This window comes from Misgurnus anguillicaudatus, chromosome 13, assembly GCF_027580225.2.
Source record: "Misgurnus anguillicaudatus chromosome 13, ASM2758022v2, whole genome shotgun sequence".
In the NCBI taxonomy this organism is placed as follows: domain Eukaryota; kingdom Metazoa; phylum Chordata; class Actinopteri; order Cypriniformes; family Cobitidae; genus Misgurnus; species Misgurnus anguillicaudatus.
Window position 1 is genome coordinate 19,331,752 of NC_073349.2, and position 22,098 is coordinate 19,353,849.

The window sequence follows — 22,098 nt, forward strand, 5'->3', positions numbered from 1 at the left end:
GGTCCTTTAAAACTCCGTTGAAAAAAATGGTGTCCATTAAAGTGCATTAAAATGAGAAAAATCCTGCAATGGTTTCCTTGAAAAACATAATTTCTTCTCGACTGAACAGAGAAAGACATCAACATTTTGGATGACATGGTGGTGAGTAAATTATCTGGATTTTTCTTTTAAGAAAATTGACTATTCCTTTAAGCTAACAGGCTTGTTTGACTTTATGCGGTGCCGCAAGAACCGACAGCCGGATGACGTCAAAGTACCGCGGGAGCGAGACGAAATTTGACTTCGTCTGATTTCTCTAATCGTTCTCGCGTTATTTTGACCACCCGGCTGTCAGTTCTTACGGCGCCGCATGAAGTTGAACATGCCTAACGGCAACTTAAGCTGCTGTCGAATCACAACACACTAAACAAGCTACACAATCAGAACTCGATACGTTTTTCTTAAGGAGGGACTTCATAGAACAAGGAAGACATCACCCCGTTTTGAGGACAGTGAAAACAACGCTATTGAGATAAGTAAATTGTGTGGAAAAATACCGCGTTTCTTTATGTGAAACATGAACACATGTTATATTGCGCACTGTAAACACAATTAAAGCTTCAAAAACACAAAAACAGGACCTTTAAATCAAGATCAATTAATATCCTTTGGGTAAGATTGAAAAAACCTGTTGCAAGTATAAACAGTGGTACAATGCATTAAGTTTAATTAATTAACTATAAAGCATTGAAGTGTGTGTGTTAAAGCAGCTCTTCTGAACTGAAATCATTACAGAAATGCATCAATATTTTAATTATGAATAATTTGAAACTGGCATGAAGCCGTAATATAGATTTTTCCAGATTTTTCCAACTTGCAAAGGAGAGTCAGTTTCCTATCAGCAACTGAAGTAAAGTTTACTGGACGCAAATAAAAAAGTTTACTGGACGCTTTTACTTTTGGCCACTAGATGGCATCACATGAAAGACTTTGAAACAATTCAACTGAACATGCTGGTTACAGGTGCACAGTAACACCAGACAATTTATTTGTCCGACTTGTGCCTAATACATTGATTTGACTTACAAATGTAATATGTTAAATGTCAGCCTTGAATTCGTTTCATAACATATTTACATAGAAGCCAGCCTTTGATGCTTCTGCTCTCTGGTCTGCTAACTTATACCACTCACACAACTACTTATTGTGTTATAAAACTGCAAAATAAATAAATAAATATGAAATAAATAATAAAGATAAGAATTTTTTTTTAGGATAACCTATGTCACACCGCAGACCGATGTTTTCACTGCTACTTCAAAATGTTTATTGCAAGCGTCTTGTTACCCACATGGCTAGATTTTATCATGCTAGTTCTTTCTCAATGTTGTGAATGTCATCAAACAGGCTTGGCATGACTTGCACCCTCACTATTTTTTTCCAGACACAAACGCACACCCACTCACAAAAGCTTCCTGTGTGGCTCTCGAACCTTAAGCTTCAAAGTATTGGACAGAAGAAAAACAACAAGAGACGAGAGAGGCAATGCCACATGTAGAGACAGAATGACACACAACAATGTATGCAAGAATCAGAGAGAGAAAGAGAGAGAGACCAACGTGAGAGGTTGAGGGAGGAAAGGGCCACAGTGATATTTTACATCTGACCACAGAAGCTGTCAACTGTTGCTGTCACTGCTTCCGTGACGACAGATCACACAGTTCCTCAACTAAAGCACACAGCAAAGACCACAGCGACAAGAGAGACAGAGAGAGAGAGAGAAACCGAAACATGGGCACTTTTCAGAAGCCCACCGATTACTGCTCTTCTCTGACATGACAGACGTTTCCTCGGCACAAATCATGCCATGGACCCCCAGGCCGAGATTCTGAGGGGCTTATTGGCCCATATCACCAGCAAGGAAGCAGAAGAAGAGGGGTCAGAGAACGGCTTCGCTGGAGAGTTTTCGGTAAGTTCTTGACCGGTTTTTCCTCATTGTTGTTCCATTACAAACAAACTCTTATGTTTAGCATGTGACTCATTCCAAGAGGCCAATACTGAGTGCTTAGTGGAAAAGTTGTACGCTGCATACTGCATATTTTTTTCCATCTATGTATTGTTCGGGTGTGCATGTGAAAATTTGTGGTAAAAGTTGTGATAAAGGCATAAAATAATCCACAATATGTCGGACTCACGTTGCAATGGCTTCTTAGTTTGGACTTCCTCTTCCACAAAGCCTCACTTTGAGCTTATATAACGACAATAGTTATAATTTATTAACTTTTATTAGTATTTGTTTAATGATACATTGTATAATGTCAAGTGTAATCTTGCTTAGATTTGTCTCCACAAGAACATGTGTGCTGTTTCCTATACAGTACATTGAATAATCCTACAAATCAGTAATTCCATGGGAACAATTTTGGATCCTGAAAGGAAGTTGCTTGTGATTGGCTTCCTGCTGCATGCATAGTTTACACTTAAATTGAATTACAAATCCATGCAGTTTTATTTAGAGTATTCAAACATCGCACAAAGTGTACATTAAGTACCCAAAACGTGTGCTCGCACAGGCAATAAGGTCAGCCAATCACATTTGCATTAACTAAATATTCGTGAGCACTATGTATTAGACAGTTAGTGAATGTAAGGGCCTGAGGCTTCTTCTTTTGGGTCATACTGAAAGTATTTCAGATTTCTGTTTTATTATCTATCAAACAGGTCTGCTGCCATGCACACAAGCTTGTGGTATGAACCACAACCAAGTGTCTGAGTTATTTGTGTCTCTTGCTAATAGGGTCCTTATACTAACTCTGAACAGGAAGAGAAACTTTATTTTATTCAAGACGTAAGAGCAAAACCGGTCCTCAGTGTTGGGCCACAGTGCATGCTAGCACAACATAAACATAAATGAAATATGTATAGGTTAAATCTCACTATGGAGACGAGCAAAATTCCTGTCATAAACATATAAAGGTTTCACACCCTGTTATGGCTTGTTCCTCATGTGCAGCCCAGACTGTTTCAGCTCAGAGATCCCATGGCTGTTACTCAGCTTACTATATTTGCTCTGTGTTTGATTTTTACAGTAAAACTGCGTCTTGCAAGGTAAAAAAAAGATGCGGTTGGAAAGTCTCATGGTCAAGGTGCATGTACTCGTAGATCAAAGACAAACCATGGAGAGAAACAGCCCATCTCACACGCAACTCTTGTCTCAACGTGACTTTTGACACATGTATCAACTTTTGACAAATTTTAGCCACAAGCCTAAAAACTTGTAGGCTGTAGGAAGATATATGAAATGTTTGAAATACTAAAAATTCTTAATTATTTAGTTTTGTCTGTCAAAACAGCATTAATATCAACATTTAAGCTCAAAATTTCCAGAAGTAGAACCTTTCTTCAACGAAAGAAAAAAGCAAACGTGTGGTTTGATCAACCGTCGCGTCAATATAAACTAGGAAGTGAAAACTAAATACAAAGGTTTCAGCACATATTAATACAATCTTATACCAACATTTTTATGTAACACATTCAGAAACTCAAGAGGCAGTCTACTAAGTATCGTGCCGAGAGGACCTACCCGACCGTAGCGGCGGACAAACAGGACAATGTGAAGAAAAACAGATATAAGGATATTGTACCATGTAAGTACGACTGTACTGTATGCTTTACTATTCTTACAATTCAGATTCACTTTTTTTATTTATTTACCACCACCAGTTAATGACCATGGACCACAAAACCAATCTTAAGGGTTTGATTTTTTAAATTGAGATTTCATTAATGTATGGTTTGTAAGGATAGGCCAATAGTTGAAAATCTGGAATCCGAGGGTGCGAAAATGTAAAATATTGTAACAATCACTTTAAAGTTGTCCAAATGAAGTCATTAGCAACAGCATCCACTCACAACGTTTTGACGCAATGGGGCGTTTTCCGGACAGGGTTTAGATTAATCCAGGTCTTGGTTATATTAGGACATTTAAGTCGTTTTTACAAATTAAGAGTTTCGTTGCAAAATGAGATAACTCAGTTTTTAAGATTTGTGTCAAAACATGTTTATTATTATGTTATTATGTTATTATTTTGTTTTATGGTGCTACTTAGCTGTATTTTTTAAGTTATGAAGGTTTAAATGAAAACAAACCAACTGCAGTTGAATTTACATTAATTGGAATGCACAACCAAAAAACGAGATTTCTGAAAAATAAAAAAAATGGAGTTATCTCGTTTTGCAACGAAACTCTTCAAATATACCTTACAAAAAACATTATTGGTGTGCATCTTGAGACAAAACAATATCACTGATATATACTGATAGGATACATCGGTGCAAGTTGTTTTTAAACAAAGGCAGCTCAAAAATGGACTTGGATAAGCCCTGTCCGCCCCTATATGTTTACGGTATTATCTTCATGGAACATGATCATTACATATTATCCTAATGATTTTTGGCAAAAATATAAAAAATGTTGGTCTCGTATATGAATATTTCACTTTTGCTACAAATATACACATACTAATACTGGCTTTGTGGTCCAGGGTCACAAATATAATATAATGTTTAATATATAAGGATAAGGGTTAACACTATACTGCATTTTGTTAAAATATCAGCTTAATAAAAAGTATATTAATACAAGAGATTGTGAGGATCCGTCTACAGAGTAAGTCTGTGTGTGTGATGAACACATTGACTGCTTTATGTTTTCACAGTTGATCATAGCAGAGTAAAGCTTTCACTCATTGCATCCAAACATGATTCAGACTACATCAATGCAAGTTTCATTAGGGTAAGTAATTTATGGAAAGTGACATAAACTGACATATTTAATAATAATCATTACCAGTCTAAAACATATGGACACACACACACATTTTAAAACAAATACAAAACACATTGTGCATCTGGCATGTTTTCTTGTAAATAAGCATTTTTATCACACTCAGTCTGCCAACTGGGATTAAACAGATTCGAAGTGAAACCATTTTATGAACGTATAATACATGCTGAGAGAATTAGGTTAATATCATTAATATCATTTTTTGATGGAGGTGGTGTATAGCGCCTTTTGCATCTGAGCTCCTCCTCATACAGTATACTTTTTCATTGAATATCAAACATGTGGTCAATTAATATGATACGTAACAGTAGCCTCTTTCACACACTAATTTCGGTAGATTATCCTATATTTACCAGTAAATACAAAAATGTGCTGTTCACACACGCAGTGACGTTCCGACTTCTTACCAGTATGACATCATTCACACATCAGTATCAAAATACCGGTAAACTTGGAGAGAAAGCAGAAGTTACCTGTGGTGCGCGGTGAGCTCACTGTTGTATTTGAAAACAATGACGGGTTATGACTTCATATCCACAGTCCGTATTTTGTTGTTTTTACATTTGTGGCAACGCTGACGGTCACGATGTTGCTTGTTGTGACCAAAACCTGGGTGATTCTCACGAAATCCAGATTAAGAAGGTGTCCAGCATCACAATTTTTAAAAAGCCCTTGAAGCCTTTTTTTGTACATATAAGATTAAGGTCTGAACTTACTATAACCATTATTTTTAGAGGATTTCCTATAGAATTATTTACATTTTTTAGATTATCATTATCAAAAATTATCATTACCACAACATGATATTACATTAAATATATGCATTTACAAACTCATGTTTCGGTAATGAGAACTAAAAAGTTGTCTATGTACTATGACAAATAAAAATTCAACTTTTATCTGAAGAGAAAATAAGAACTGCTTACCCGGTAGCCATCTTGAGTGTCACAGTCAATTTTTTTTTTATGTTAGTTCCTTGAGGACTTAAACAATGATTGAAAATTGTTGCGGAGGATGAGAAAATTGGTCTTGGACACATTTATATTCCTTATTATTGTCTTTACATTTATCAATGATCACCAAAACCACGTTTCTTTACTGTAAAAGTTTATAGTATAACATGCACTGAAGTTTTAAATTTTTTAGATTTTTTAATTATAAATATTTCCATGTCCCAAAGCCAGTCATGGACACGTTGCGGTAATGAAAATGTTCCCCTTAAATGTGGAAAAAACTACAAAATTGGTTTGTATGATGTAATTTGAAATCACGTACAAAATAGTAAAACATTTTATCAAAATGTTTAATGACATCTCATAAGTCTAATTTCGCGAGAATCACCCACCTGCGTCTTAAACAACAGTACTGTTTGCACATTAGGCTTCACAGAGGGGGTGCTAAGGATGTCGTCAATTCGGCAAATAGACGGTAAGCTGTTTTAAACAACTTTGGTGAAGAAATGTGGACGTTAACTTTAGGTGCGCTCGACTTTTTTAAGCAGCGTGTGTGTGTGGAAACGTCCGTAAACAGTGTGGGGGTAAACGCATCATCTGTATCAAAACGTTATGATTGGCCTGAAGCTGTCAGTGTGGTCTGACGTCGTCCGTTCAAAATGCCGGTAATCTATAAACTTTAATCTTACTGGTAAATTGGCAGCACTGATTTACCAGAAAGGTTCTGTTCACAGATGACCTGTTAACTGCAATTTACCAGTAAATTACCAGTAAAGACTGTATGTGTGAAAGGGACTATAGAGAAATTATAGCAACATTGATTCTTAAGTGCACCCCAGACCTACAAAATTAAAGCTGGACTATTACAAGAAAAGCTATATTAACAGAATAATAATTCCCAAACTTTAATTTGTATTATTTTATGTAAATAAAAAATGAGCATGCAGGTACTTTTGACTGGTATACCGTACACAAAATCCAACATCACTTTTAAACAAGATCTGATCTGTGATATTTAAATGTATAATGATATTATTGTTCACTGTTAAATACAGGGGGTTATGGGCACTAGGGCATATATTGCCACACAAGGTCCACTTCCAAATACAGTGCTCGACTTCTGGAGAATGCTGTGGGAATACAATGTACAGGTAAGCGTTTGTGTCTATTAGTACATGAAAAAATCCACTTTTGGTTTTAAACACTTTGGCTAAATTTCACATGGGGTTACAATAGATGTGGATATGCTCGAAACTGTTGAAATCTGTCATGTCTCAACAACGTTCTCGCTGTTTCTGCAGGTTGTCGTTATGGCTTGCAGAGAGTTCGAAATGGGCCGGGTAAGTCGTAACAGAGTATAAAAAGCATGTACCGTTTCTTAAAAGTAAACATTTTAATAACCACATCCTTCTCAGAGCTGTCAAAAAAATTCACAGAGCACCAGTATCACATTTGGTTCATCTCTAACTTCTTTTTTTTTAATCTTGAGCTCACACCCTTTCACAACTTAGCTCTGGTTAAAGTGTTGTCATGTCCTTTCAGCATATAATCATTTAGATCACAGATAGATTTAAAGGGAGTGGTTGAAGATGAACACTGCTTTTCCTCTTTCTTTCAGAAAAAATGCGAGCGCTACTGGCCGGAGTCAAAGGAGAACGCGTTTGTGTGTGAACCCTTTACCATACACATTGTAAGACACACTTCCTCCCTGACTCACACCACACTTCCTGTCCTTGTGTTTGTACTTGGTTATGTCTGATCTAGCCTCCTGCTCACAGTCTTATACGTTACAAACCAATAAATTATCAGTGAGATTATAAAAAACCTTCTCCACGATATGTTACATTAGAGTAATGCATTAGTATGTTGGTTTTTCCAAACTGTATATAAAAAATATGTACAGTCTAAAATATTGTACTTTCGATCAGCACGTTTGATGTTTACGCATGTGGCAGACACTTTTATACAAAGTGTATACTTTTACTTTATCATTCTGTGTTCCTTGAACCTTTATTGCAAAAGTTCATATCTGCATTTAGATATTTTACTAACTGAAACTATCACTCGCACATTTAGTCTGATAAGCAAACACGTCATGCACATGTTTAATCTCATCTAGGAGTCTGAGGAGAATAAGGGCGAATATGTGACAAGGACGCTTAAAGTGACATATAAACAAGTAAGTAAAACCTTGGTCTTAAAATAATTTGTTTTACGAATGTTTAAGGTCATTCAGCTTACCAATACACAAACAGATGTGTAAAAAGTCATCAATTTTTCAGACATCCCGGACAATGAAGCAGCTGCACTACGTGAACTGGCCAGATCACGGAGTACCCGACTCAATACCCCCAATACTGCAGCTGGTGCAAGAAATGCGCATTTACCAAGATCACGATGACCTTCCCATCTGCATTCATTGCAGGTGAATTCTTTAATATGGTTTGTTGTGACGGACATCTGTGATGTTTGCATTTGAGGCCAAGATCAGAGATTGTGGCCATGATTTAAAGATATAATAGCGGGGGGCCATTCAGATTCTGTAACCATAAAAGCAAATGTTTAATGCAGTCTGTTAAAGAGAAAGTACCTTTATTCTCATTTGTGGCCCCCTTCCCCCAACCACCGCTCTTTTGTCACAGGAAATATGTAGGTGGTTGACCAACAACAAACAAATACCCAAATTCTCATCATGTTTGCTGCTGACATACTGTAGTACTATATTGTTTGAATGCTACTGTAGATATCAGATTTAAAACTGTACACGTCAAGATTAGCTGAGCAGTCGCTGATACTTTCCATAATGAAATGTTAAATCTCAGATTGGCTGTTCGCCAGCCATTTGCTTTGATTATGAAGGGGTTTTACATTAATACATTTTACACTTACTTGGCAAGTAAGTTTCACCAAGCCTTAAGTCATTCATTAGAAATTTAAGCCAGGTTTGCTTGTACAATGCATGCTGCTTTTAATAATAATACAGCATTATTTTCACTATGCTTATCTTTTGTGACTTTGGGGATTTGCAGCGCCGGGTGTGGAAGAACGGGTGCATTATGTGCGATTGACTATACCTGGAATCTACTGAAGAGACAGGTATGAAGCAACTTCAAAAACATCCTATTGAAACTAAGCCTTACTTTACATGCAGGGTGTTGATTTTCTTTGCTCTTGTTTAGGCGATACCAGAGGATTTCAGCATCTTCGACATTGTAAAAGAAATGCGTACACAGCGTCCATCCGTGGTACAGACCAAGGTATGCATTGAACACTTTATACGCCTCCTTTGTAACTATGTGTATGTATATACCATCTTTATTTATCTTATGTGTCTATATGTAAGTACATACTGTCAGCAGATCATGTTTATATTACAAAATTACTCCAACCCTGCCCCTTTTGAGATACCGTCCTGCAGATTTAAGCTCCAACCCCAATTAAACGAGTTGCTTGATCATTAAAGACAGGTGTGTTGGAGCTGAAGTCTCCAGGACTTCAGGGTTGGAGACACCTGATATAGACTATATACTGTAAGCTTACATGTTTACACTACATACCGTACTTTATATGTTTTTACTGTGCATTCACACTTAGATATGCACACACTTGCACCATCACACTTGAGTTATTTATAATTCTGTACTTTTGTGGTTTCGTCCTCATTTTCATGCAAGAATTTCATTGTTTAGTATAACAAGGTGTTTCCCGTACATATGATATGACAAAATCTTAAATCTATGCAGTCATGCTATTATGAGTACTTTCAGTTTTCACAACTCCCCTTACGAAAAGTAACCATGTTTTTTGTGGTATAAGTGTAGTGAACATGTTTTTGGTGTATTGATAAATATGAGCAAAACCAGTTTTTTTGTTTTGGTTTAACTGTAGTAAAACTATGGTTAATTTTCATAAAGGTCTGGTTAAAATCTGATATTAAATGTGTTCTGGTGAAAAATGTGATATTAACCATCCAGTCAAATTTGAATGGCTAAAAAAAGCCAAATAAATAAAATAAGTTATCAAAATCTTGGAAAAAGAGGCAGTCTTAAATGCTGGGGGTGTGTCCACTGTCGGCACTGAAACCATGCCACTCGCAGGCAAGCTGCCGTTGGAGATATTTAATATTAAAGGAAAACATTACAGTTTTTCAATATTTTACTTAATTATATTTACGGATTTAAAAGAGGAACTATATTTATGGCGTAATAGCACTTTTGGGAGTACTTCGACTCGCCTGAAAAGTCCGCTCCCCTTCTCACTCTCATAATGGGAGAGGGAGGGTGTTACTGCGCCGAGTCGAAGTACTCCCAAAAGTGCTATTACGCCATAAAATATAGTTCCTCTTTTAAATCCGCTTAGAAAAGCGCTACGTTTTATTTTGTACCACCAAACTTGCTCGTATAACTACTCGTCTTAAATAGGAAAAACGTTGATGTGTTTGGTCACTTCTAACTTTATCTCTAAATGGTACCATTGAATGAATGGGGCTAAGCTAAATGCTGTCGGGGCGTCGCGGCGCGCTCCAGCGCTTGCGTGCACGCGCACGGATGATGGAGGGATGTGTCGGCGGTTCTTGGTTGGGGTAATAACATATTTTGATGTTGAAAATGAGTAGACTATTCCTTTAAGGAAACGTTTCAAACATTCTGGAAGGAGTCTAATGAGTGGAATCAGGTGTTTCATATCAGGAGACATCTAAAACATTCTGGGAGGGGGGGCCCGAGGACTGGAGTTGAGAACCACTGCTCTAGTGCATCATCCAGCCACCACTTTAGCCCCACCCAAATAATCGTAAACACAGAAATGTGGAAAAAATATTTAACTGTGTAACTCCACAAATTAGTACTACATAATTCTTTGTAATGTGTTTCAGCAATACATTTCTAATTTCTCATTTACAATGTGTTTAGAAACAGTTTTCTGAAATGACTTTACACAGTCTTTAATGGGTACTGTAGGCTAGACATTACTATAACGTCTTGTAGTTTATTTCTTTATCCTTCTCTCTCTCTCCCCTAGGAACAATATGAGCTCGTTTACAGAACCATTAAACTGCTGTTTGAGAGATATTTGGAAGCAATGGGTGAATCAGAAAGCGAGGTTAGATGTGACCTTATTATTACTCATCACGTATATTTAATTAAGCAAGCATTTTCAATAATGTATGGTTACATGCAGAGCATTAGTTTCACTCTTGCTCTTGGTTTTATTGAATCATTCAATAACATTTTTCATCAAACAGGTTCCAGCCTCCCCCTCACCTGTTTCCATATCAAGTGAAAGTGAACTCTCAGATATCAGTGATGCTGAATCAGACACCGGGACAGATCTCAGAGCGCTGATTGAACACAGGTAGCAGAAAAACGCTCTTTTAAAGCTATATCAGATTTTTTAAGTGTGTCGTTTGTGTGCCATTTTAAAGTTTTTAACACTTTCTCTATGGTTCAATGGTCAGACAGATAGTCCCACCCCAAATTTATGCAATTGGATGATAAAATTGATGCGGAAATGAACCGGAAGCCAGTGTAATGAACATAAAATGGGAGTGACATGATCAAATTTGCGGTATCCTTTAAGGAATTTAGCAGCAGCATTTTGAACTAGTTGAAGACGTGTTTCTAATTTCTTTGAGATGCCACAATAGAGAGAATTACAATAGTTTAGGCGAGATGTAATGAAAGCATGTATGGCGATCTCCAACGTTTTCTCTGATAGAAATGGTTTGACCTTAGAAAGAAGACGTAGCTGAGAGAAGCTAGCGCCTACCACACCATTGACCTGTTTGTCCATTTTTAGGTTGCTATCGAGAAACACACCCAAATTTTTAACACATGATGAAGTATTTTTTAGAGAGACTATACAGATCAACATTATCATATCATAACATATCATACTGTTAGTTGCCATTTGCCAATGTTCCAAAATTACACATTTACCTTTAAAGTGTAGTAAAAAAGTAGCCTGACGTTGCCATACTCAATTCTAGTCAGAATTTGAGTCTGATACCGCTCCATTGAGCTATAATTATGAGGCGTGTCTCAACCGAAAAATGCCTCTGCACTCAATTGGATAGACCTACGACCAATCAGAGCAACCGAGTGTGTAACGTATGTTGAAATTACGTCTTTGCAGCCTGACCGAACTGCTAGTTATTTCGCTATGACACAACATTGTGATTATACTGAGTTAGCGAATGTACATCAACACCTATTATGTTTACAACATTTCGTTTATATCACAACATGAAGTATTTACTAAGTCATAGAGTAAGACTATCTCTTACCATTTGTACGTTAGGTGAACTTCATCCACGACGATACCCATTACGTTTGCTTGAAAATATTGGAGCCTAACATGTCCCTCCACTTACAGCAACCACGATTCCGGGCTTCCGAAAAGAAGCTGGCAACGACCGCTAATTATATCCATCTCGTGCACGCTGAGTTGCATCGCCGTGATAACGTTAGCCTTTTCAGTTGCGACCAACTTTTGACGAATAGGACATCAACAAATGCCCTGCTCGCGTTTCTCTGTTCCTCTTTTAAAATCAATGCTCTGTCGATATATTTTAGAACAGACTCAATGTCAGAATCCACACATCTGAACTCTACAGCGGCAGCCATTCAACACACGCGCTCTTTGGTGACGTGGTTCATTACGTTACTGTTGATTATCTGTCCATCATCGTATAAAGCCCGCCCTGACAATTTGATTGGTTCGACCAGCATTTGTTCTAAAATAGTAGCTCCTCAACGGAGAAACCCCAGACCCATCTTCCCGTTTACAAAATCTTGTGGGCGGGGTTAAGATGGGCTGGCACCCAGGCTAGTAAAAAAGTATTTCAGCATAATAAAATTACATACTTAGGGGCCAACACACCAAGCGCGTTTATTGCAGTTACGGTACATTCACACGGGGCGTAAGCGTTAAGGCTTAATGGAAGGGTTGTCTTAAGTGTGGCCAACAGCCAATCACAGTGGCCGCAACCTATGCTTCCTGAATTGTAGATCTGTCGGCACCGCGTCAGTGCCGTTGCTCGCTGCAGAAGTTGAACATTTCTCAACTTTTCAAGCGGCAACGCGTGCTTCAGCCAATCAGATCGCCTTATGCAAATAACCTAGGCATAGCCAGCCAATTACGTTTATGGAAGACTGGAGCATGTGTTGCGGCCACTGTGATTGGCTGTTGGCCACGGTTCAGACAAACCTTCCGTTAAGCGGTAACGCTTACGCCCCATGTGAATGTACCATTGCAGCCGCCTTTTTTGATGATATTCTATGGGCCGGGAGCATTTGCGTGCTGTTTATGCGTGCCGAACCCCTTGCAGTTTTTGCCACCGCACGCATCTTTGAAAGAGCGCCGGAGCAGAAAAGCAGCCAACGTCATTCGAGTCTTTCCATTGTCCAATCGAATGATGGGAGAGGCGGGCCTTACATTGTGGTGAGGGAAGTTTACAGTTGCTTTGAAGAACTGGGCCATTTCTCAATGTCAACGATACTTCCTTGACAGGACTAGTCCTTACAAGTCACTCTCTTCAGAGGCTAGGCGAGGCTCCTCTTTCGAATTCGAAGAACACGTAAATGGAACAGGCTAGCAAGTTCACGTCATTGCGTCATTACGTCAATGAAAATGTGTGCTTTCGTCCCTGCGCGCATAGGATTGTGGGTGATTTCAGCGCGCGAAGAGCGCGAAGGATACACATATGCATCCTTTCCTTTATATGGGATATTTCTTGAACGAAAGACTCAAGGGCTCGTTAAAGTTGTGCGTAGGTCCTACCATAGATATGTATATAAAGGCTAGATGGCTCAAGGCGGAGTCCCTAACGGCATCACCTGGCGGCCATCTTACGACAGGGTGCTCGCTCACTCGTAGCATTGAGTTTAATGGTGCAGGTACTTTTAAATGACCATAACTTGCTCAATTTTCTACCGATTTTCAAACGGTTTGGGTTTTTACAAACGTTATTAACGTGGCTATAATTCTGGATGCTTTAACATGTTTCATGAATTTATTTTTTATTTTTAGTATAGGTATGCAGTGTCATAGGTACATCTTTGACGTTTATAACAAACCAAACCGTTTGAAAATTGGTAAAAAATTAAGCAATTTATGGTCATTTAAAAGAACCTGCATCATTAAAACTCAATGCTACGAGTGAACGAGCGCCCTGTCGTAAGATGGTTGCCAAAATGCGGACGTTGCACTCAATTGGCCAGCAGCGCGGACGAGCCATCTAGCCTTTATATACATATCTATGGGTCCTATGGCATAGCCGCGACGGCGTAGGTTCCGCGTCGGTTTTCATTTATACTTTTGCGTTGTCGTCCGCGTCGACGTGCAAACACACGCGCAGACCGCTGGGGGGCAGTAGCCACGCGTGTAACCACAGTAGCAGCACGACCGTCAAAGTAGAAGAAGCTTGGCAAGTTAACCCACAAACGAAGAAGAAACAGTAACTTGTTGTGTATGATTTGAGAAGACCAGCAATGATTGAAGTAAATAAACAGCGACTTTTGTTGCAGTTTGAGAAACGGCTCTGGACTCCACTCGCTCACTCTATCTTGCGTGTTTGTGCACCTCTCACCCTCAAACAAGGTCAGAGCAAGCATCCTCTTTTTAAGGTTTCTGCTAATGTGACAGTTAACAGCAAAAGAGCGCTCAGGCTTTAATATTTGATTGACAAGACAGCTGACTCGGCAATATAAAAGCCGCGTCGCACTGCTCTTTTTTTTAAAAAAGGCAGTGCGTCGCGCCTTGCGTTTCCAAGTATTTAAAGCGCGTTTGGTGTGATTAGCCCCTTACTGTACAATAACTCAACTACTCTTTACAAGTTTTGTGGCTAATACAACAGCATTGTGTGTTTGTGGTCAACAATTCCCAAATCTGTCGCACCTTTTGCTTTTCAAATAGGAGTTATGGGGCAAATGCTCTATTGGATGACTGCGATCACATTACAGATGACCTCAACTCTTGGCCACAGTCTCAAGCACCAGCATTCTGCCAAAAAGACATTTCCACCACCCTAAATACTCCAGCAGACATGCTTAACTTAATAAGTGAACAGACAAAGACTAAAGAAAGTCAGAGGCCATTTATAACACAAACTCCTCAAATGGACTTTACGTCTATATGTGGATCTGAAGGAACTGAGCCATCCACAAGTTTAAAAACTAATTTCACAGAAGCTGCATGTTCGAATTACTCAGTCAGTCTGTTACAAGAGCTTAGACCAAATCTGACAGAGTGGACTGAGGACCAAGATTTCAGTTTTGTTACAAAAGACCCCAACCCGGTTACATTTGGCAACCTCTGCCTCACTGTTGAAGATCCTTATTTTGATCCCGAGTCTACACCAACTACAAACAGTCCCCCTGTTGTGAAGACTACACCTGCAATCTGGATTGAGAACACTTGTTTCACAACATCTAGTTCAGAGTTTCATCTTCAGGCTTTAGAAGTGCCGGTAGATGGTTACAGTGATAAAGGTATGAGAACACAATTCAACTTTAGGTTTCTGTTTCACTGTTTTCTTAGAAATTACTAAGATATACAGTATGACATATTATTTACTTTTAGGAATTAGGCGTGTGCTTTTATTCAGACATTTTTTTCAGTATTTCATGTGAATTCATGTGGATTTCCTACACGGCAAAAAGAAATGGTCAAAAAATGGTCCCAAGCTGTCAATGGGGCAGTAGTCTTTAAAAAGGTCCTAAAATGTACCATTTATGTACAGATATGTATACATTTGGTACCAATATGAATACTTTTTGAAAGTGTACCACCCCATTGACAGCTTGGGACCGTTTCTTTTTGACAGAGTTGAGATCAAACGCGTTGTTAGAGCTACATAACGCTTTTTTACGATTTTCATTTTCTATTCAGGTGCACTTACACCTATATCAGATGAAGAGACGCCGCCTCCTTTGCCTGAGAGAACACCAGAGTCTTTTATACTGGCAGATGAAACTAAAGGTTAGTCCAAATCTTCAAAGTGCCAGCTATGTGACTGATACACGGTTAACTGTATTTTTGTTTTAATGTGAACACAATATTAATTTGTCTATAATCTGTTTGTGAAGTCTACACTATAGCAGTCATTGTAGTTAAATCATATTATTTATGCAACCACAAACCAATCAGAAAAGTATTTTAGAGACCAATGTAATAATATTGATTTAAAGGGGATATTATTTTTCAATATGTAAAATAAATCTTTGGTGCCCCCAGAGTACATATGTGAAGTTTTAGCTCAAAATATCATATAGATAATTTATTATTGCATGTTAAAATTTCCACTTTGTAGGTGTGAGCAAAAATGTGCCGTTTTTGGGTGTGTCCCTTTAAATGTAAATGAGTTGATCTCTGCAATAAATTGCAGTGCTGTGGTTGGATAGTCCAGATTAAGGGGTGGTATTATTCCCTTCTGACATCACAAAGGGAGCCAAATTTCAATGACCGTTTTTTTCACATGCTTGCAGAGAATGGTTTACCAAAATTAAGTTACTAGGTTGATCTTTTTCACATTTTTTTAGGTTGATAGAAGCACTGGGGACCCAATTGTAGCACTTAAACATGCAAAAAGTCCTCTTTAAGATATATGACCCAGTCTGTGAAAACCCCAGTTAAAGTAATTTTTTGTAATTTTCTGTTTTTAACATAAAATCATCCTACAAAATGTAAAGAACATTCTGTGAAAATATAACCTTGTTATCTTTAATATTGACTGATAAGGTCATGTCAAAGATAAATAATGTGAAATCAATGACGAAAATCAATCTTTGATGCTCCTGATCTCATTATTAGATTATGAGACTGAATTTCACAGACATTTAACTAATTTAAGACATGCTAACAGCACACGTTTTCTGTTCCAAGATGTCACCAAAGCCAGTGATGATCAGTTGACATTGGAAATCCCATCCAGCTCAGACTGCGTCAGTGGTAAGCATTTCATGGCCATGACAACCTGCTCATATGTTGTAGATAAAGAGGTGTGTAAGTGTTTATATCAAAGACTGTAAATATTCCCGGTTTTCCACATAGGCAGCCCTCCCTCACCTGCGCCCCCGCTGCCTGAGAGAACTCCAGAGTCTTTTGAATTGGCCACAGATGAGGGTACGACATTGCTAGGCATCAGTGAAATGTCAAAGTGTAGTTGTTTCTCGTCTAATTACGTTGTTTTCTCAAATAGATTTGGTACAAAACATGACACAGGAAAAGCCACAGGAAGTTGTAATGAGAGTTGGGAAGTCTTCAGAATGGTCCGGAAAATCGAATGAACTTCAGGAAGGCATCAGTCGAACCTGGTCCAGAAGCAAGGTGATCTATTCATGCATAAACTAATAAATTAATAATAATAAATAATACATGTGATAATAACTAAATTAGATAGCATTCGGTTTAGGGTCACTTAAAATGATTCACATGATTTAAAAAAGAGTTTGATTTTAAAGGGACACTCCACTTTTTTTGAAAATAGGCTCATTTTTTAGCTACTCTAGAATTAAACATTTGATTTTTACCGTTTTGGAATCCTTTCAGCCAAACTGGGGCTACCACTTTTAGCATAGCTTAGCATAATCCATTGAATCTGATTAGACCATTAGCATCGGGCTCAAAAATGACCAAAGAGTTTTTATATTTTTCCTACGCAGTGATATTACGCAGTGCCCGAAAATAGTCCCGTGCTGAAAGTTACGAAAAGGACTATTTTCGGATGCTACGTAATATTATTGCAACTGCTGCAGCCATGGTATGGCAGCAAAGTCATTGATTATTACGCCAGAATGAGAGTATAGTTCCTAGCCATATCAACCTAGAAAATCGCAACTTTTAATGGTCTTAGTACATGATGTAACTACAGAAGAGTCAAGTTTTAAATAAGAAAAATGTTGAAACCCTTGGGTCATTTTTGTGGGCACGATGCTGGTGGTCTTGTCGGATCCAATGGATTGTGCTGGACTATGCTAGAAGTGGTACCGCCAGACCCTTTAAGGCTTTAATGTTTGAAATTACTGTGTAGACTAAATATAATTGTGCCAACAAATTAATTTATTTTATTACAAAACAAAAATGAAATTAAAAAAGTTTAATTACGGATTACTTGGACCAAATAATGATGAAATCAGACAATAAGAGCCCAGAATAAATGGGAACTTCAATATTGTTTAAAAAGCACCTCAGAGTAAGTTCTCAAGAAGCTTTTTGATAAAATGACAAGAGTACATTTCTGTAAATTCTAGGCCAATGAAAGATACTAAAATATAACACGATTTCATTTATTTTGGATGTTTTTAGTCACAACAAAATTCCCATCAGTTTTAATAAACTTACTATCATTTTAAAATGTGGAAAAAATGTAATTCAAATCTTTTGGTAGTGTATCTATCTATCTAATAATGTTATATATTTAATATTAGGTGTCTTTGACCGCTGTATACTTAAAATAAAGCATTTTATACATTATATTTATTGTGTACATGCTTGTTGTCCAGAGTGGCTTTAGGGTTAGAGATAGTTGTGTAGTTACACGTACAGTACATACTTGAAATGTAAGTACAATTTGTATAAACAGTTGTTACACTGTAAATTTTTTCTAATGTAAGTATACACAGTTGTTAAAGACACTTAATATAGTGTATGACACACTACTAATAAAAACAAGAAGTAAGACTTTTTTTCCTCTTTTTCAGAGCTTAAAACTTAGAATGTCACTTCCTGGTAAGTCAGTTAAATATATCCATGTCTATACAGTACACACACAAATAAACCAACCAATGGAGATAATGCATCACATTCACACGACATATAAAAGCAAGTTACTCATTTTGGTGAAAAAAGAAATAATTGTCATAAACATTTTGTTCCAGCACCACCATCTGCTCAGTTTAGTCCTATTCCAATCACAAGCCACAGTCCTCCTCCTCTACTGTACACATGTTCACAGGGTAAGACTTACTTCTTATTGTCATCTCAATAAAACAGAAACATGTGTTTTAGTGGTTTATTGCTTAAAAGCAATTGAAGCTAAGTGCTTATAATCTTCCTCCTATATTATTTTAACCAAAACTGAGTTAAACTGCTAAGTAAGACACATGAGGAAGCTGGAGTTTTTTTTTTAATCAATTTCCTTCCGGTGCATTAATATAAACTACAGTAACGCTACTTCTCTTTTCTAACTACAGGAACCTGCATCACGTCACACCCAATCGCCACGTGATCCGGTCACTTTTAACCTAGTGTCAAATAAAGGTATTAGCCTATAATAACAAAAAATTAAATTAAATAACCTCTCAGTGAACTCACTATGCACATGCTCGTTTGTGTTTGCTTTTTTTAAGAATCTGTGACTCCACCGCTTCCTGAAAGAACCCCAGAGTCTTTCATTTTTCCCACGGAGGAAGGTAAAGTATGCTGTCATCACAGTCAGTTTACATGGTACACAAAACCTGTGCGTCTTCAATTTTTCAAAGCAAAGCTAAGAAAGGTTCGTTTCCCTTTAAAGTGCCGGCCAATAGCGCCTCCTGTCTGTCAAACGACGCCCCGCATCAAAGACAGAGAGTGGGCACATCATCTGAATGGTCAGGCAGCTCTCATTCCAAACCACTTGTAGATCATTCTTGGAGCAGAAGCAAGGTTAATCCCCTCAAACTTTACTATATTAAAGATATCAAAGTTATATTTTCAAAGAATGTTCATTATGTAGGATGATTTTATGTAAATTTACTTCAGCTGGGTTTCATTTCTCAACAGAGTGTCAGAACGAAAGGTTCAAAACAAGGTAGGTTGCTGTTTCCATTGTGTACTCCCACACCTTGATCTCATACACTACTCTGTCATTATAGCATCCACTTGTAAGAAAGGACAAGATTATCACATACTGAATTTTAGAATGCAATCTTGCCCTCAAAAAAATGTAATGCAGTGTATTGGTTGAGGTAAATGGACTGCTCTATTATTGGACCTGTGTGTGTACAGCTGTGTTTGATGTTACAGAGCCTTTATCTGTGGCCCCATGTACTCCACAACTGTCTGTTACCATGGGGACCGGAGGGCAAAGTGAGTGACAGCTTCAATCTCTTGACACTGATTGATATCAGTTTAGGAAACTGCATAACCACATTTTTGAAACTTGGTTTCATAATATTTAAACTATTGTGCAGATACGGCAGAGCAGCAGGTGGCGCACGGTAGCCAGCAAGCCGCAGCTGGGCCAGCAGATAACCAGATGAACAGAGGGGAAGAGAAAACTTCACTGGTCAGCAAGGCCAGGACTAAGGTTCAACTCTAAAGTCTATGTATTTAATACATGCATCAACTGGAAAAGACATAATGATGAATATAAAACATATTTCTGTATTTTTCTTATCTTGCAGAGCATTAAGTTTTTAAAAGGAAAACAGAAGAGTATGTATAATTAGCAAACATTCTTTTAAACACAGCAAATTTTTGTTAAATTGTATTGAAAAAAGGTAATTGAATATGATGTAACTGGGATTTGCAGCAAAATCAGCCCCGCCTTCAGTCCCGCCTTCAGCTCCGCCTCAGTCTGCACCTCCACCATATGGTGCTACGGCTGGATTCCTATTTTGTAAGCATTTAGGTCCCCTTGTCATTTTTTGTCTTAAAATTAGACGTGATATTATTTTAACGGGATATTCCACTTTTTTTGAAAATTTGCTCATTTTCCAGCTACCCTAGATTTTGAACATTTAATTTTTACTGTTTTGGAATCCATTGAGCCGATCTCCGGGTCTGGCGGTACTACTTTTAGCATCGCTTAGCATAATCCATTGAATCTGATTAGAGCATTAGCATCACAATAAAAACTAGCTAAAGGGTTTTGATGTTTTTACTATTTGAAACTTGACTCTTCTGTAGTTGCATCGGGTATTGGGACTGACGGAAAGTTGAAAGTTGCAATTTTCTTTTATAGTTTTTAGGAACTATACTCTCATTCTGGCGTAATAATCAAGGACTTTGCTGCTGTAACATGGCTGCAGGAGGTGCATGATGTTACGCAGCAGCCGAAAATAGTCCCCCTTAGTAACTTTCAATGACAGGGGACTATTTTTGGGCATTGCGTAAAATCATTGCGCCTCCTGCAGCCATGTTACGGCTGCAAAGTCCTTGATTATTACGCCAAATTAAGAGTATAGTTCCTAGCCATATCGGCCTAGAAAATCGCAAGTTTAAATTTTCTGTCGGTCTTAGTACACAATGTAACTTGCAGAGGAGTTAAGTTTTAAATGGGAGAAATATCGAAACTCTTTGGTTATTTTTAGTGTGATGCTAATGGTCTAATCAGATTCAATTGATTGTGCTAAGCTATGCTAAAAGTGCTAGCACCAGACCCGCAGATAGGCTGAATGGATTCCAAAACGGTAAAAATCAAATGTTTAAGTCTAGGGGAGCTGGAAAATGAGCATATTTCAAAAAAGTGGAATGTACCTTTAAATGACAGATACGAATTATTTATATTTTTGAGCATCTAATAACATATGCAGAAAATATTTGTAACCTATTTCGCTTTCTAAACATATTTAGACTAACATTGCTAAAAATACATCAATTTAGCCAGATTGGCTTTCACTTTCCTTAATAAATATATCTTTAATATTTAATATATTTATTAAATGTTCTTAATTAATGTAAATTTGGCATAGTCTTTTGTAATGTAAGTAAATTCATCTGTTTTGGCTATTTCTAACTTAATCAACCTGATATAAGAGAACTGATAAATGATTAGGTGTAAATATTCGTTAAACTGATTATCTGTCAGTTTCTCAATCTTATAGTAAAACTGATTGTTACTGGCAGTTAAGCTGCCACGAGAATGTTTACTATTTGACCTAGTACGACACTGAAAACTAAATTCTTCTTACTTCACAGCTTTTGGATTGCGTTTTGGAAAGCCGAAGGGTCCGCGGAAAAGGCCGGAAACATGGGTCTAATTCAAATGAAGAAGCAGTGTTACAGTACAAAATTGACAGAATGAGAAAGATGGCCGTCTGTCAAAGATTCTTTTTAGTTTTCGAAAGGAAAACATAAGAGTTGGAAAATGAAAGAACAGTGGCTAAACAATTGACGGCACACAATAGGTGGACTTTTACAAAGATTGTGCCTGTGTCATAATAACCACTTGTAAAGGTACTATGAAGGGGAATGAGCTTTTTGTAATGGAGTACATGTATGTTGCACATACACCTGCATTTAGGATATCAATTAAAATGTATATACATAAATAACATTGTGGTAAATAAATAAAAGATAATAAAGGGTATGATGACGAGTATATTGAAAAAATGAACAGCT

At 37.6% G+C, this 22,098-nt stretch overlaps 1 protein-coding gene across 1 annotated transcript; it reads left to right on the forward strand.

Moving 5' to 3' along the window:
- Window positions 1-380: 380 nt before the first annotated feature.
- On the forward strand, window positions 381-22,072 carry ptpn22 (protein tyrosine phosphatase non-receptor type 22). The gene is made up of 28 exons (XM_073875299.1): window positions 381-1,948; window positions 3,518-3,626; window positions 4,698-4,774; window positions 6,834-6,929; window positions 7,080-7,118; window positions 7,397-7,468; window positions 7,898-7,957; window positions 8,061-8,203; window positions 8,808-8,874; window positions 8,958-9,035; window positions 10,798-10,878; window positions 11,021-11,130; window positions 14,692-15,266; window positions 15,667-15,756; window positions 16,660-16,725; window positions 16,828-16,899; window positions 16,976-17,103; window positions 18,477-18,504; window positions 18,654-18,726; window positions 18,965-19,035; window positions 19,125-19,187; window positions 19,289-19,419; window positions 19,537-19,564; window positions 19,780-19,842; window positions 19,947-20,062; window positions 20,160-20,190; window positions 20,288-20,374; window positions 21,676-22,072. Exons 1-28 carry the CDS (start codon window positions 1,847-1,849, stop codon window positions 21,735-21,737), a joined length of 2,718 nt encoding a protein of 905 aa, XP_073731400.1. The 5' UTR covers window positions 381-1,846; the 3' UTR covers window positions 21,738-22,072.
- Window positions 22,073-22,098: the final 26 nt, after the last annotated feature.

Bases quoted from the DNA above. Each gene is read 5' to 3' on its own strand.
- ptpn22 (XM_073875299.1), top strand. From the start codon at position 1,847: ATGGACCCCCAGGCCGAGATTCTGAGGGGCTTATTGGCCCATATCACC. The intron at 3,627-4,697 runs GTAAGTACGACT...ATGTTTTCACAG, and splicing joins ATATAAGGATATTGTACCAT to TTGATCATAGCAGAGTAAAG. The intron at 20,063-20,159 runs GTTCAACTCTAA...CTTATCTTGCAG, and splicing joins TCAGCAAGGCCAGGACTAAG to AGCATTAAGTTTTTAAAAGG.